This window comes from Pyrenophora tritici-repentis, chromosome 7, assembly GCF_003171515.1.
Source record: "Pyrenophora tritici-repentis strain M4 chromosome 7, whole genome shotgun sequence".
Classification (NCBI taxonomy): domain Eukaryota; kingdom Fungi; phylum Ascomycota; class Dothideomycetes; order Pleosporales; family Pleosporaceae; genus Pyrenophora; species Pyrenophora tritici-repentis.
In genome coordinates this window covers 551,464-566,989 of record NC_089396.1, presented here as the reverse complement: position 1 = coordinate 566,989, position 15,526 = coordinate 551,464, and the positions used below count along the sequence as shown (strand labels likewise).

At 50.7% G+C, this 15,526-nt stretch overlaps 7 protein-coding genes across 7 annotated transcripts; 3 read left to right on the top strand and 4 right to left on the bottom strand.

Moving 5' to 3' along the window:
* Positions 1-92: 92 nt before the first annotated feature.
* On the top strand, positions 93-589 carry PtrM4_126250 (uncharacterized protein; the record flags this gene model as incomplete). Its single annotated transcript, XM_001939704.2, has 2 exons — positions 93-421; positions 469-589. The coding sequence occupies 2 exons, from the start codon at positions 93-95 to the stop codon at positions 587-589; spliced, it is 450 nt and encodes a 149-aa protein (XP_001939739.1).
* Positions 590-1,084: 495 nt separating this feature from the next.
* On the bottom strand, positions 1,085-1,950 carry PtrM4_126240 (lactam utilization protein B; the record flags this gene model as incomplete). Its single annotated transcript, XM_001939703.2, has 3 exons — positions 1,085-1,298; positions 1,346-1,765; positions 1,817-1,950. 3 exons carry the CDS (start codon positions 1,948-1,950, stop codon positions 1,085-1,087), a joined length of 768 nt encoding a protein of 255 aa, XP_001939738.1.
* A 168-nt stretch (positions 1,951-2,118) lies between these two features.
* On the top strand, positions 2,119-6,293 carry PtrM4_126230 (Acetyl-propionyl-CoA carboxylase, alpha subunit; the record flags this gene model as incomplete). Its single annotated transcript, XM_066108749.1, has 5 exons — positions 2,119-2,313; positions 2,519-3,656; positions 3,705-6,088; positions 6,141-6,233; positions 6,288-6,293. 5 exons carry the CDS (start codon positions 2,119-2,121, stop codon positions 6,291-6,293), a joined length of 3,816 nt encoding a protein of 1,271 aa, XP_065960741.1.
* A 248-nt stretch (positions 6,294-6,541) lies between these two features.
* On the bottom strand, positions 6,542-7,873 carry PtrM4_126220 (Exo-beta-1,3-glucanase; the record flags this gene model as incomplete). Its single annotated transcript, XM_001939701.2, has 1 exon — positions 6,542-7,873. The coding sequence occupies one exon, from the start codon at positions 7,871-7,873 to the stop codon at positions 6,542-6,544; it is 1,332 nt and encodes a 443-aa protein (XP_001939736.2).
* Positions 7,874-9,478: 1,605 nt separating this feature from the next.
* PtrM4_126210 (heterokaryon incompatibility protein) lies at positions 9,479-10,180 on the bottom strand (the record flags this gene model as incomplete). The annotated part of the gene is made up of 1 exon (XM_001939700.1): positions 9,479-10,180. One exon carries the CDS (start codon positions 10,178-10,180, stop codon positions 9,479-9,481), a length of 702 nt encoding a protein of 233 aa, XP_001939735.1.
* A 1,157-nt stretch (positions 10,181-11,337) lies between these two features.
* Positions 11,338-13,242, top strand: PtrM4_126200 (IlvD, Dihydroxyacid dehydratase-phosphogluconate dehydratase; the record flags this gene model as incomplete). The annotated part of the gene is made up of 3 exons (XM_001939699.1): positions 11,338-11,408; positions 11,458-12,102; positions 12,153-13,242. 3 exons carry the CDS (start codon positions 11,338-11,340, stop codon positions 13,240-13,242), a joined length of 1,806 nt encoding a protein of 601 aa, XP_001939734.1.
* A 1,117-nt stretch (positions 13,243-14,359) lies between these two features.
* On the bottom strand, positions 14,360-14,512 carry PtrM4_126190 (uncharacterized protein; the record flags this gene model as incomplete). Its single annotated transcript, XM_066108748.1, has 1 exon — positions 14,360-14,512. One exon carries the CDS (start codon positions 14,510-14,512, stop codon positions 14,360-14,362), a length of 153 nt encoding a protein of 50 aa, XP_065960740.1.
* Positions 14,513-15,526: the final 1,014 nt, after the last annotated feature.

Below are 15,526 nucleotides of genomic sequence, written 5' to 3'. Positions count from 1 at the left end.
GATACCCTTGCTCCCAACACCTGCACTTGCACCCTATTCTAGCTTACCGGCCCGAACATCGTCTTTACCTCAATCCCCATGTCTCGAACAACATGATCAACGTTAACAACATCTTCCCTAGCTTCATCCAACGCGTCGACTCGGTCGCCCCGCTGGGCTACACAACCCCTCCCTGGCCTTCCCTTTATTGGCCTCTCCCTGCCGGCACAGCAACGTCCTACTACCTCTACCGCCCCGACGACATCCTCCGCTTCACAGTATACTGGACCTTACTGCTAGTTGGCGGTGTACATTTCATCACTGCGCTTTGGGCGTGTATAGTGCAATGGCGAAACTGGAAGCTGATATGGATCGCCTTGCCTGTATTCACCATTGTAGGCGGCATTGAAGCGCTTGTCGCTGGTGCTCTTGTGGGTGGACTGTGAGGATGACTATTCAAGATACGTCGGCAAATACTGACTAGCATAGGCTTGGAGGAGTATATCAAGCGGGATATTTTGAAATGTCCACCTGGATACCCTTTGTGTGGTCTCTCATCAACGCCATGATACTGGTCTTGTCTTCCTTTGCCATCTACGGCGGCCTCTGAGCGATCCATCCAGATATATCGACCTTCACCCATAATCTCGGTCAGGATATACCTCTCCAACTACGAAAACAATACTCGGTTCTGTGCAAACACCCCTGTTCACGCGAGTTTGGCGTGATAGTTCCGCCAACCTCCCAGTGGGGACGAATATCTGCGTAGTGCAACATATCATTCAGGCATTTATTCAGTTCCTGGCTACAAGCGCAAACCCGCGCGAGCTAAGATATGCCGCTTTCTGCATCAAGCAGACAATATCCGCATGCATGTATGCTGGATACAATGGCGACCAAGAGCTGAAGCGACAAGTCGAACAACGCTCAAATCCACAAGCTAAACACTTGGCGGTTGACATCTCCATGCTCGGATATGCATGTGCTTTATCACAGGGCATCGTTATCTACACGCGCGACTGGTTTGAATCACTGCTTTTCAAGCTCACGTCCTTGAGATTATATGCTAGCCCTGGATATCACTTGCACCACAATTTGAATACCCCTAAGCCTTTCGGTAATTCCGGCTGTTGAACTGGTCAACAATCTCCCGTGCCGCCTTGACAATTTCTACAGCCCCAGGCGAGTCCGAGTGGCAACACAGTGAAACCTGGTGGTCGCCTATCGGAAGCTTCACCTCCTCACCCGTAACGGCTGTGACAGTCGCATTTTCGACCTGACTCGTTACATGTTTCTTAATCTCATCCGGATGCCAGGCCCTATACCTGATTAGCCTAGAGCACAAATACGAGTCAATACAACTTACTTCTTCTTCCGGTCAATAACAAGCGTACTGTCCTTGTTGTACTTGACATCTCCATACAACTCTGCAACAAAAGGAAGACCCATCTCTTTTGCAACTTCTTCATGAAACGTGCCTGCAAGACCAAAAACTGTCGTTCCTTTTGGTACCCCGGCATAGACTGCTCGACAAACCTCTTTATCCCTATACATCATTCCATACAGCACACCGTGGGGCTTGACATGGTGAAGCGGGACATCTTCGGCATCAAGGAACCCCTTCAGAGCACCGACTTGGTATCGAACAGCAGCTGTCAATTCCTCAGGTGACATTTTGATTTCTCGTCGCCCGAACCCTTGAATGTCGGGTAAGCCGGGATGGGCACCCACGGCAATATTGTGCTTTTTGCAAGCAAGTACCGTTTGATGCATGATCAATGGGTCGCTGCTCATGTTAGCGTCAATTTGGTATTTCTCCTCACGGCCTATTGCTTACCCAGCGTGGAAGCCACATGCAATGTTCGCATGATCGATGAGCGGGATCAATTCGTCGTCGGGTCCGCACTTGTAGTTTCCGTATCCTTCACCCAGATCTACGTTGATCTTAACCGCATGTTTGATCGCAGGCATCGTGATGTCGTGGTAATTGGAGTTGGAGTTGTGAAGAATAATAAACAACGGAGTGTTTCAAGGTAAAGCAATCAACTGATATCGGAGTAAGGCACGTAGTTTGTCTCGTCTCCAACGTCTCCAACTCTCACGAGCTATTAGACGCGTTGCGCGTAGCGTCATGCCCCAATGCTTGTTATCGACCCCGCCTTTTCTACGAGCTCTGGTGACGTCGGTATCTCCGGAACCAGCCTGCGCGCCGGCATCAAAAGAGCCAATTGCAAGGTCTTCGCTCCAACGGCTGGTGAGATGATGGCGCAGTCGGTCAGGAAGATGCTGGCTAGAGGTGGGGCTATGGATTTGGAGTTGGGTCACGATACCGCAGTCTGAAGCCCTTCATAACGGGTTACATTCGTGCCTGTAGATGGTCAGAACCATTGAATGTAAACTCAATAACTAACAAAACATGGAAAAACTAAAGACAGTCCTCATTGCGAATCGCGGTGAAATAAGTGCAAGTACCCCGTCTTTGATACTGCGGAATCATTCCGCTATACCATACAGATGTAACTAACGTCCCCTATCACAGGTCCGCATATGTAAAACAGCAAAGAAACTATCCATCAAAACAATCGCAATCTACTCATCCGCAGACGCATCATCCCAACACGTCCGCGACGCCGACGAAGCCGTCCTCCTCCCTGGGCCCCCCGCAACCGCCTACACCGACTCAGCCGCCATCCTGAAAATCGCAAAAGACAAAAACGCAGACGCTATAATCCCCGGCTACGGCTTCCTCTCTGAAAATGCAGATTTCGCCCGAGCTGTGGGCGACACTGGACTTGTATGGGTGGGCCCTTCACCAGACGCAATCGAAGCTTTTGGTGTCAAACACACCGCGCGCGGGCTCGCTGAAAAAGCAAATGTGCCGATCGTGCCCGGCACAAAGGGGCTTGTGGAAGATGAAGATGCTGCGGTGAGGGAAGCAGAGAGGATTGGGTTTCCGGTTATGCTCAAGGCGACGGGTGGGGGTGGTGGTATGGGATTGATCACGTGTGAAAAAGTGGAGGAGGTACGAGAGGGATTTCGCATGGTACAATCGCGAGGGGCGACGTTATTTAAAAACCCGGGGGTTTTTCTCGAGGCGTTTTATCCCGCGAGTCATCATGTTGAGGTGCAGGTGTTTGGAAATGGGACGGGTCAAGCGGTGCATTTTGGGGAAAGGGAGTGCTCGATTCAGAGGAGACATCAGAAGGTTATTGAGGAGTGTCCCAGTCCTTTTGTTGAACGGCATCCAGAGTTGAGGCAGAAACTGGGGGACGCGGCTGTGAGGCTGGCGGAGTCGATTCAGTATGGGTCCGCGGGTACCATTGAGTATCTTGTGGATGATAAGACGGGGGATTTCTTCTTTTTGGAAATGAATACGAGATTGCAGGTTGAGCATGGGATTACGGAACTTTGCTATGGGATTGATCTTGTGGAGTTGATGCTCAAGCAGGCGGATGCGCAGTTGGCGGGGAGGAAGGGGTTGGATGGGGGGTTGTTGAAGGGAATGCAGCCGCAGGGGCCGAGGGGTGCGGCTATTGAAGCGAGGGTTTATGCGGAGAATCCGTTGAGGGATTATGCGCCATCGCCGGGGTTGCTGCAGAAGGTTGAGTGGAAGGATGTGCCTGGGAGCAGGATTGATACGTGGGTGTTCACTGGTGTGAGAATTACGCCGAATTATGGTAAGAACTCCAAGATGATTTGGGCGTTGATGAGCTAACGGTGTACAGACCCTTTGATAGCAAAGGCAATGGTTCATACAGAATCAAGAGAGAAGACAATCGCATCGATGAAGGAGCTACTCACTCAATCCTCCATTAGCGGTCCACCTACCAACCTCGAATTCCTCGCCAACATCCTCGACGACCCGCGTTTCAAACAAGGCAACACCATGACCAGTTTCCTCAAGGACTTTACGTACACGCCTCATGCCATCGACGTCATATCTCCCGGTGCATATACACTCGTCCAAGACCTCCCCGGCCGGCCTACAGTAGGTAAAGGCGTACCTCACTCCGGACCCATGGACCCAATCGCTTTCCAAATAGCGAACATGCTCGTCGGTAATCCAAGAACAAAAGAAGGTCTTGAAATCACGTTGAGTGGACCAGAATTACGTTTCGTCGGACCTGCCATTGTAGCCCTGTGCGGTGCCTCCATGGAAGCTAGTCTTGACGATCAGCCGTTTCCCATGTGGACGAGCGTCAAGATTGAGGCCGGCCAGAAACTCAAGATTGGTAAGACGACTGGAGCGGGCTGTCGAGCGTATCTAGCAGTCTACGGTGGGTTTCCATCAGTGGCAGAGTACTTCGATTCAAAGTCTACATCGCCGCTGGTTGCTATTGGAGGATATCAAGGTCGTCAACTTGCTCCAGGGGATTTGCTGCAGATCACGGAGACACTTCCAGAGAAGTTTACAAAGGCAGAGTTACCGGAGAGTCTGAGGCCGGTTTACAAGACGACGTGGGACATTACAGCCATGGTCGGCCCTCACGATGAGGGATACTTTGACCCAGAGTTCATCGAGCAAATCTATCACACCGAATGGAAGGTTTCGCACAATGCGTCCAGGAGTGGCATTCGTCTTGTGGGTCCGGTACCGAAGTGGGCGCGCAAGGATGGTGGTGAGGGGGGTGCGCATCCCAGTAACCTGATCGAGTATGGGTATCCTCTGGGGACTTTGAACTGGACGGGAGACGATCCTTGTATCTTTCCTGTCGACTGTCCCAACTTCGGCGGGTTCACGAGTAGCACGACGGTTGTAAGAGCGGACTGGTGGAAGCTGGGACAGATCAAGGCGGGGAATACGGTCAAGTATGTAAGAGTTGGACTAGAAGATGCCTTGAAGAAAAGAGAGAAGACGGAGGATTTTCTGGATTCAGTTGGGCAGGCCATCAAGTCCAGTACTGGCTTTGACAAGATAGAAAAACTCCAAGGCGCCCACTGTAACTTCAACTCTGGCGAAATCGGAAAAGCAGTCGTCTGGGAGAAACCCGCCACATCCACTACACCCCTTGTCCGCTACCGCCAAGGCGGCGACGACCACCTCCTCATAGAATATGGCAACGAATCCTTCGACCTAAACCACCGCTGCCGCGTCACCGCGCTCGAAAATGCCCTGCACTCCTCCTCCACCCCCGCCCTCATACGACAAAACCTCTACAACACAGTCGGTTGCTGCACATCCCTCCTCCTGTACTACAACGGCGCCCGCCTCCCGCGCTCCAGCCTTATCGAGCACCTGAAAATCATTGAGGATACACTCGGCGACCTAACCACCACAAAAGTACCAACCCGCATCTTCAAACTACCCATTTCCTTCGAATCCAAACTCCAAGACGAAGCCACTCAACGGTACATGACCAACCAACGCCCGCACGCCCCCTACCTCCCAGACAACCTCTCTTTTGTAGCGAAAAACAACGCCTTCACCCCTCAGCAACTCAAGGACATCTACCTCACAGGCCAGTTCATGGCCGTCGTCGTAGGTTTCTTCTGCGGAAACACTGTCTCACTCCCCGTCGACCCACGACAGCGCCTCTCCGCACCGAAGATGAACCCCAGTCGTGTTTTCACGCCTGAAGGTACGGTGGGCTGGGCTGGGTCATGCATGTCTATTTACCCCGTTGATTCACCTGGTGGTTATCAGATGACGGGGCGTACGGTGCCTTGTTGGGATTATTACGCGTGTAAACCCGGTTTCAGCGGACACGGTAAACCGTGGATTTTCCGTGACTTTGATATTTTGACCTTTTACCAGGTTAGTGAGGATAAGCTGGATGAACTGCTGGGTTTGTTTCGCGCGGGAAAATACGAGTGGGAGTATGAAGATGTGGAGTTCGATATGAAGACGCATAATGAGATGCTAAGGAATACGAAGGAGGAGGTACGGCAGATTAGGGAGAAGCAGGCGAAAGCGCAGGAGGAGATGAACAGAGCAGAGGAAGAGAGCTTGGAGCGGTGGAGGAGGGAGAAGGCGGAGAGTGGGGTTGACATGGGGACTGTGGAGAAGCTGTTGGAGCAGGAGGGCGTGGTGGGTGTTGAGGCGCCGGTTGATGCGAATGTTTGGAAAGTCGAGGTTGCTGAGGGGGATGCAGTGGGGGAGGGCAGTGTGGTAAGTTTTCTTGCATTGAAGGGGTGAAGGATTACGGCTAACACAGAGGCAGATTGTCATCCTCGAGGCGATGAAATTGGAGATTGCGGTTAAGACGCCCGAGGCTGTAGCTAACGCGGGGAAACTCAAGGTGGAGAAGGTGTTGGTGAAACCTGGGGATACGGTTACGGCGGGAGCGCATCTGGCGTTGCTGAGGAAGGGGTAGGTGGGAGATTGATGTTGTCACATTTCATACACAGATCTTTTCTACTTAAATTTGGTACAAGTGCTGGGAAACAATTTCTTACTACAAAATCTTATGATACAAATGGTGATGATGCTACTAGCCAGTCGCTAATCATCCTCATACCACCCATCCCCCCCTTCACCCCTTTGCTACCCCACCCATTCCACAACATTTAATTCTACGTTCACGAATACGCCGTCACAGTCTGTGCACCAATCGTGACATAACTATTCTCCACCACAGTCAGTGTAACGGCATGCACAGGCTTCACTGGTGTTGGCGTAGGTTTGGTTGTAACCCCCGACGGTGGGTGTAGTTGTAATCACAACGGTGGCTTCTAAGGTTATGAAACGTACAGAACTATGGGTTTCTGGAGAAGGGCCGTATGGAGGAGATGGAGAGATTATTGCTATGGGGGTGAGGGTTGTTGTGCTGGTGAGGGTAGCATGCGGTGGGCTTTGTCCGGGAGGGGAAGCTAGAGATGGGGATGGAGATATGGATGTCAGTATTGTTGATGGTGTCGGTGCTACTGTACTTGGCGCAGGAGATACAGCATGGCTAGTCGACGACAATGGTGGTAAAGTACCAGACACAGGCTTGTCTTTGCCTGAACTTGGCTTAGGTGCACCACCACAGCTCAAATCCTTAATCTTCGCCGCCCTCGTCTTCCCATCCACAAACCCCCAATCCGCCTTTTGCTCGGGTGTAGAATCCTTGACCAGCTCAAACCAAAACGTCGTATACCTCGAGAAAACCCAACACCCCACCTCCTTCCAAAACCTCTGCAACTGGCCCACGCCCGCAACAGCAGCACCATGCTGGGTTGAATCCGCCGTCGGCCATCCCATCTCCGCAATCCAAATAGGCCGTCCACCAGCGCGTTTCTCCGCTTCGGCGACGGAGCCTTGGAAGGAAGTAAACGCCGCGTCGATGCTGTCTTTATTCCAGTATGGGTAGACTGTTATTCCGATGAAGTCGGCGTTGTCGACGACGGCGTATTTGACTGTGTCGACGTGACCGATGGGCTTGGATGCCATGTATCTGGAGAAGGAGGAGGCGGCGATGTTTTTCTTGACTTGCGCGATTGTGGAGCCGACGATGGGGGCTGTGAGACCGATTTCGCCTGAGGCTTCGGCGCGGTAGACGTCTTCGTTGCCGACGGAGAGGCCGATGATGAGGTCTGAGAGTGCTTGGCCGTGTTTCTGAAACCCTTTCTCTAGGGCCACCATTTCGTTATTGATGGAGGGAGAGCCGCCTTTTTGGGCGGGGGAGATCCAAAAACCGAGAAAGAGGTTGGTTTTGGATTCTACGGCTGCGTCAAAGGCTTCGGTTGGGTCGTTTTTTGTACCGGATTGGACGCAAGTGAAGAGGCGGGCAGTGTCGAAGGGGGTGTTGGTGGTGAGGTTTCGAGCGAGATTGAAGCCGTCGAGGAAGTCGGATTTCTTTTTGGGGTTGGCTTCTGTGCCCCAGAAGGAGCCATAGTTGAAGCCTGTGTATAACTTACTCGCTGCGTGCGCAAGACATGGTGAGAGGAAGAGGTGGATGAGTAAGTATTTCATGGCGGGGGATCGTTGGTGTTGTAAGCTGATATGACAAAGATGCCGGGAATGGTGGAGTGTAGGAGTAAGAGTCGCAGAGAGTGTATATACGGCCTCTACGGCGACCTTCAATTATCCCTGCCCTGGACATGATTGTGATGAGCTGTAGAAACTGTCAAAGATGACGCTCTTGAATGCATTGTTCTCGCGTTCAGAGAATAGCCCATTCACGTCAGAGCGCGTGTGCGTAGGCTCCGTAGCTATTGTGAATAGATCTGCTTACCATCGGTTCCACTAAACCAACTCTATCCTTCCAATCTTCGCACTATCCCACGCTTCTCCGTCCATGATACCGTCCACGTATGCTTCTCCAATGATTCGATACCGGCCGCTGTCTTGGGGTCGAAAAATAAATGGCACCTGAGATCCGCTGATGAGTGCAACGACGTCACCTCGCTTGGTACCTTCATAGCCAAGGACCAAATGACCCTTTTTCGTTATAGATGGGACTCTTTCCAGACTCTTTCCAATAATTTCCGTGCCAAGCCCTGTGGAGCTGATAGTCCTGCTTTCGACCATATTCCTGAAATCCCTACTCTCCCACAACTGCCGGATTCCATCTTTGATCCAGTCTTGTTCTATCTTGCCGATCTTCTCATGTAGAAGAACAAAAACATCAACAAACCGATCATCCCCGACTCTTACTGGTTTTCCGTCTTGGCCGAACCCAGTCCCTCCCACTGAAGTTCTTGCCGCAGCAAGTAGACGAGCGCGGAAATCTTTGTAAAAATCCCTTCTGTGGTTCGTGAGGCGAAGTGTTTCTGATAGCCATTTGACTGGCCACGACCACGTTTCGATTAATGGTACCACATGGTTAGCTACTCGGTCAGGAAATGATGCGACTCTATATATCTTATCGTAGATAATGCCATTTATCGAGAGTGCTTCGATCGCTCCATCTTTATCTAAGATAGTGAAATCGAGTTGTCGTAATGCTGATTCAGTAGCGTTGAACCTCGGATAAATTGTGACATGGTCGTTTTTTACGTGTTGTAGCATATCTGTTATAGACCCAGACCAGTCCGGAACCCATGATGGTAACTCCGACAGCTTTCTACGGTGCTGGCAATGTGAAAGTAGTGATATGTGACCTTGCGTGAGCAAAGCTACCATCGTTGTGCTATATATCTGCTTGCTGGTTTTCCTGTAATCTGGAAGGACTCCCAGAGATCTTAGTTCTTCCCGATCAGCTGCAAGGCCCAACAAAGCGAAGATTTTATCACGCGGATCGGTTGATTCCAGGCTGTGTGGACCGTGACGACGAGGATTGATAGTACCGATGCATGTTGCTCGAAGCAGGGCTGCCAACGGGAATTTCTCATGCTGATAAATCCTCCGGGACGATAGCATGAGACTAGGTCTGATATGAAACAAGAGTATAAGAATGTGGATTTGATATGGTGTGAAGGAATACCACTCGTTGCGGAATCTGATCGCCAGAACAGACCATAGACAACTGTACGCGTTGAGAGCGGCGCCACATCGACGACGTGTAATCTTCTTCGAGCCGCAAAGGAATTCGGCATTCCCTGGAAGGGCGATCTCCTGTAGAACCCATACTCGTCCCTACCATGGTCGCGTAAAAAGGCGCTCCATACCAGCTATCGGTAACAGGCTGCCCGGACGGTCGAAGCCACTAATCGAATAAAAGATATTCTCTGACAAGACTGATCGGAACATAGAGCTCCAGTCAAAGACTGTTCTTGGAAAGACCATAAATTGCTCTTTGCTACTGACAGCGGACCGTTTTGATGGCAGCTTCGACCAGGCTTCTTTATAGACATCAGGTCCAAATTCAAAGCCAACCTCTTCTGCTTTCGCGCCCAGCGAGTTTAGGTAATCTATCACTTGATTGCTGTCGTCATCTGCTGGACCAAGCCAAGCAACCACCTTATGCACACGTCGGTAGATATCTGCCATAAGCCCAACTTGCCAGCTCTTTTCATTGTCATCCGATTGGTTTATGCAAAGCGCGTCGATCCAGATGACGAGGGGTTCTTTGCGGGGTCTGAGTGCCATCATGGCCTCATAGAGGTTTTTGGTCACTTTGACAGTGCAGTCCTTAACCCGAATTACCCCCAAATCTTTGGCATTGCCCCAGACATATGATAGCGCGATGAACTTCGGGTTCTTGTTAAGGCTGGTGTGGAAGATATCGCAACTTGGGGTATTTTTGAATTTGCTGTTGCCATCTTGGGGAAGAAGTTTCAGGAGCCGAATCTCTCGTGTAGATTGATCGATCGGATCGTAGTTGTATTGGTTCGTCATGCTGTAGAAGGCTTGCTCGCTCAATCGAATGATGGATGTTTGTTGAATCGATTTTGAGAAAAGGCATCACTATCAGGTTTAATCAGATGGACATATGAAGAGGCTCTAGCATGTTAACAAGGCTGAGTGTAGACAGCAGCAATCAAATCGAAGTTCGCCTAGGCTGACTTTCAACGTGAGTCGCAAGGCTGAACCATAACTACAGAACAGTGGTGCTCAGCCCCGCAGCCCGCAAACACTTGGCGCTAAGGGCGAATGAGCATCAGGGTTCACCAGAAGGATCCAACTGAGTCCTGGGGCGCGCATGAAGTAACGCCGCGAGCGCTAAAACTCGTAGGATGGTGCAGTATGCAAGCAACGTCGTAATCGATCAAGGCAGTGATGCGCTGGTTGGAAGGATCATAGAGCAGGTTACTTGGAGCTGGAAATCGAATATCGTTAGCCTTGCTGCGTCAGAGCTTTGCTTAGCAGAGAGATTTTACCTACTGAAGTCGGCCTATGCAATAGCCTTGTCATCCATAGGCTCAAGGGTCTTGATCTGGACCGGAATACCGGTCTCAAAAAAGGCTTCAAATCGTCTCCTCTGGTCTCGAATATATGTTTTTTGGAGAAGACGAATAGATGATCATGGATGGTGCTTTCGCTGAGTTCGGAAGGCTCCTACACTTCGCAGCAGCGAACCGATTGCTAGCAAAAACCTCATGGTGTGAACATGGGGTTGGGAGAACAGAAAACGACTATATGATGCATAGAATTTGAATACGAAAACGATGAACAATAGGATTGCGTTAGTTATAGTGGACAGATTAAGAGAATGGAGTAGTAGAAGCCATCATATCCAACCACGATCGCGTTCGCTAGATGGCCGACATGGAAAATCTCGGGGACGATTCTCCAGGATATACCACGATCCAAGCACGTGATATGTTGCAGAGGAGACCATGATCAAGACTACGACGTCTGATTACACGTTCATCACAGCTGGGGAAAGTTGCTACATGGAGTGCCCGTCGGCAATGGGCTAATAGCGCATCATCATCATCACCTTGCCCCTCATTGGCCCGCCATTATCCGGAGACACGTCCGACTCCGCGCCTCGGAGCTTACATCGATAAATTGTTGCCGTGACGCTCTGGGGAAATAAACAGCCCGCCAACATGTCTCTCGCACGCTTTGGAGGTGCACTCGCACGCGCAAGGTGCTCGCCACGGCCACAATGGCATGCAGCGTAGGTATTCCTACAATTCTAGTGTTGTATAGAGACTGATCGCCTCCAGACGTGCGCTTTCCAGCTCTGCACTCCGCGCCGCCAAAGCCGACAATGAACTCAATTCGGTCAGCAAGCACATTACGCAGCCCAAGTCGCAGGGTGCCTCGCAGGCTATGTTGTACGCCACCGGTATGGATGAGGCCGACATGAACAAGGCTCAGGTCGGCATCTCGTCCGTCTGGTACTCGGGCAACCCATGCAATATGCACCTTATGGACCTGAACCACAAGGTGAAGGAGGGTGTCGAGCGGGCTGGTCTGCTGGGTATGCAATTCAATACAATTGGTGTGAGCGATGGTATTTCCATGGGCACAAAGGGCATGCGGTACTCGTTGCAGTCGCGTGAGATCATCGCCGACTCAATCGAGACGGTCATGGGCGGCCAGTGGTACGATGCAAACATCTCGATCCCTGGTTGCGACAAGAATATGCCTGGTGTAATCATGGCCATGGGTCGTGTGAACAGACCCTCCCTCATGGTCTACGGCGGAACGATTCAGCCGGGTTGCGCAAAGACGCTCGAGAACCAGCAGATCGACATTGTTTCCGCGTTCCAGGCATACGGCCAGTTTATTACCGGCGAGATCAACGAGGACCAGCGCTTCGATATTATCAGGCATGCGTGTAACGGTCAGGGTGCATGCGGAGGCATGTAAGTACATGGTATATTCACAGACGCAGGTCATCACTGACATACTGTAGGTACACCGCCAACACGATGGCTACGGCGATCGAAACAATGGGCATGTCGTTGCCGGGCTCATCGTCGAACCCCGCAAACTCCAAGGCGAAGATGCTCGAGTGTCTGGCTGCAGGAGGCGCGATTAAGAACCTGCTGAAGGAGGATATCCGACCAAGCGACATTCTTACCCGCCAAGCGTTTGAGAACGCCATGGTGGTCATCAGCATCACTGGTGGATCCACCAATGCCGTACTCCACTTGATTGCCATCGCCGACTCGGTTGGTCTCAAGCTCACAATAGACGACTTCCAGAGCGTCAGCGACCGCATTCCACTATTGGCTGACTTGAAGCCTTCTGGCAAGTACGTCATGGCCGATATCCACGATATCGGTGGAACGCCAGCACTACTCAAGTTCTTGCTCAGGGAAGGTCTTCTCGATGGCAGCCAAATGACTGTCACTGGCAAGACCTTGAAGGAGAACATGGAGAAGGTGAACGACTTCCCTGCCGACCAAAAGATCATCCGGCCACTCAGCGAACCGCTCAAGTCGACTGGTCACCTGCAAATCCTCAGGGGTTCCCTCGCACCCGGTGGCTGCGTTGGCAAGATCACTGGCAAGGAGGGCACACAGTTCACTGGCAAAGCCAAGTGCTACGATGCCGAAGATGACTTCATCGCCGCTCTCGAGCGAGGAGAGATCAAAAAGGACGAAAAGACCGTCGTCGTCATCCGATACGAAGGCCCCAAGGGCGGCCCCGGTATGCCCGAGATGCTGAAGCCCAGCTCCGCCATCATGGGCGCCGGTCTTGGCAAGGACGTCGCACTCATCACCGACGGCCGCTTCAGTGGTGGTAGCCACGGTTTCTTGATCGGTCACATTGTGCCCGAAGCCCAAGAGGGTGGTCCCATTGGTCTCGTAAGGGACGGCGACGAAATCACCATTGACTCTGAATCAAACGAGCTCAACATTGGCGTTAGCGAGCAGGAACTGGCTGAGCGGAGAAAGAGCTGGAAGGCGCCGGAACTGAAGTATAAGAAGGGTACGCTGTTCAAGTATGCGAGGTTTGTCAAGGATGCTAGCCAGGGCTGTGTTACAGACTCTGAGTAAAACATAACGAAAGTCATGTTTGTGAAAGTTTTTGTAGATATCATGTTGGATATGTCTGGTTGGGTAAAAGTAATCTCTGGAGTTTACGTCGTATTTATGATGCCCGTCAATGGCGAGAAATATAGCTATCACATGCAACCCAACGCGCCTTTTTGTTGTATATCATCATCTGTATATGGTATTCAAATCTATATCAGTTCAAGAGAACTGATTTTGTTCCGGCAGCGGGCCGAACTTATGGTTGCTAGCAAAGACCTCATTCAGCATCGGCGCCGCCAAGACTTTTATAAAGATACAACACATCCTCTGTGAAACGTCTATACGCTGTCTGGACTTACCCAAAATGTGTTCAAAGAAAACATATAGCTGATATCTTAATATCTATTAAGTTTGGTGTCATCACGTATGAATTTGTGTTCGTGATGAATTTTCGAACATGTAGAGTATGTAGGATTATTGTCAAAAAATTTCGATACGATACTTAACATATTACATGGACTACTTGTGTTGACATTTGATTTTCGTAACCTATGGTATACATAGACTGCTAACATATCCTTATCGTTATGAATCAAATTTTTATGGAATACCCTTGAGATCCAAGACAAGACGATCATTGGAAGTTGAGATATCGTGAAAACACAACGGTATATTCTCTGCCAAGCGAGCATCGCTGGTAGCAATTGTGCCTGCTCATGCATAAGGAACATTATAGACTACTATTTTGATGTTCTTGACATAGATTGGTTCATTATGATCTACCTATAACTATTTCACGTCGTTTTCAACACCTCATGGTGAGCGATGGACGAAGTCATGACTCCAGATCGCAGATGCACAACACCAACATTACGGAGTTTAATAAACAACCGGCAGTCACGCAAATGCTAGTCATGCAGCAAGACGGCGATGACACTAGGCGACTGACTGACCTCGAAATCACTCCGTACAGGACAGCAACACCTCAATCACACCGCTTCACTATCCCCCGATGAAGTGCGCAAGCTACACGCATCCCATCTACCGATCTCTCACCCAGCACTGTCAGATCGGCGAGTATTGTATACAATTGCCTGTACAGCTAGACAGCGTTAATCTGGAACGAGACCCACGAATCTCAAAATGTACACGTTAGACGTACCCGACACCACCTGATGCACCAAGCGGTCAACATAGTCGTGCTGTACATCATCACGATGTACCCCACGTACCAGTTTCCGCCGACAGAAGCGGTCAGGAAAGGGAAGACCTCGACAAGAGAAACCAACATCTTACTACAACTTGATAGGGCCCGGGGAACATCGCCGGGCAGAGAGCGCTCAGAATGGAGACGACAAAAAAGCAGAACATGAAAAGCAAACAGTAGCCGGTCAGTAATAAGTGTCGTTTTGGGACGTGTTAGATATTCTCGGTACCTACTGCGCGTGGCGTTTTGCTTGTTCTGCGACTTTTGCTTTTTCCCACCATTGACTTGCCCCGCGTTCCGAATAGCGCTCAAACCACGAGCGATGGTCAAGATGAGTGATGGTTACACAGACTGTATATCCTCAACATAATCATAATAAATCACCTAGTCAAGATTATCAATAAATCAGTACCAAAGTATGCGGTTGCTTCCTCGGGACTCATCGTTGCGAGAAGTGAGGTGCTGGGAGCGCTGTAGGCTGTCCAGCATGAAGTTTGACAGCTGCATCTACGCGCTGAGCCCCACTACTCTTTCAAGACTGGTATGCATGAGTTCTCGAAGCATTCAGTCATGTGTGCATGCGAAATGCCAATGTATGCCAAGGGCGGCCCCTCAGTGCTTCGATACCGGTGTGGTGAAGCTGTTGAGAGCACAGGTGTTGCTTGGCTAAAAAGAAAGTGGTGTACTGCCACGGCTAGCGGCACTCGACCAACATACCAGGTTCCGTAAGCATGCTTTACCGCGATATTAGAAACCAGGCTCACAAAGCATTGCATTGTTGAATGTGGTTCGTCGCTTTGGCTGAAATGGTCGGGGAGGGCCTTCGATGGAGACATCTGCAGATGTAGATGTCGAATGTCTTCGATCTGGGTCAGCAGCTTCAATCATACACACCAGCCACAGTTGACATTGACATCCAATGGTGTGGCTGCAGGATATGTTCCGAAACGACGTAATTGAAGCATGGAACTTTGGAAGCGCGTCCCCCGCTAGCGGCAGATCGCCATGAGCACGTGCCGCTTGCGGGAGCATGCAGGAACAACATCCTCAACCGCAAGCGCGTCAAGCCTTGCAACACCCGACGCTTGCGATACCCAC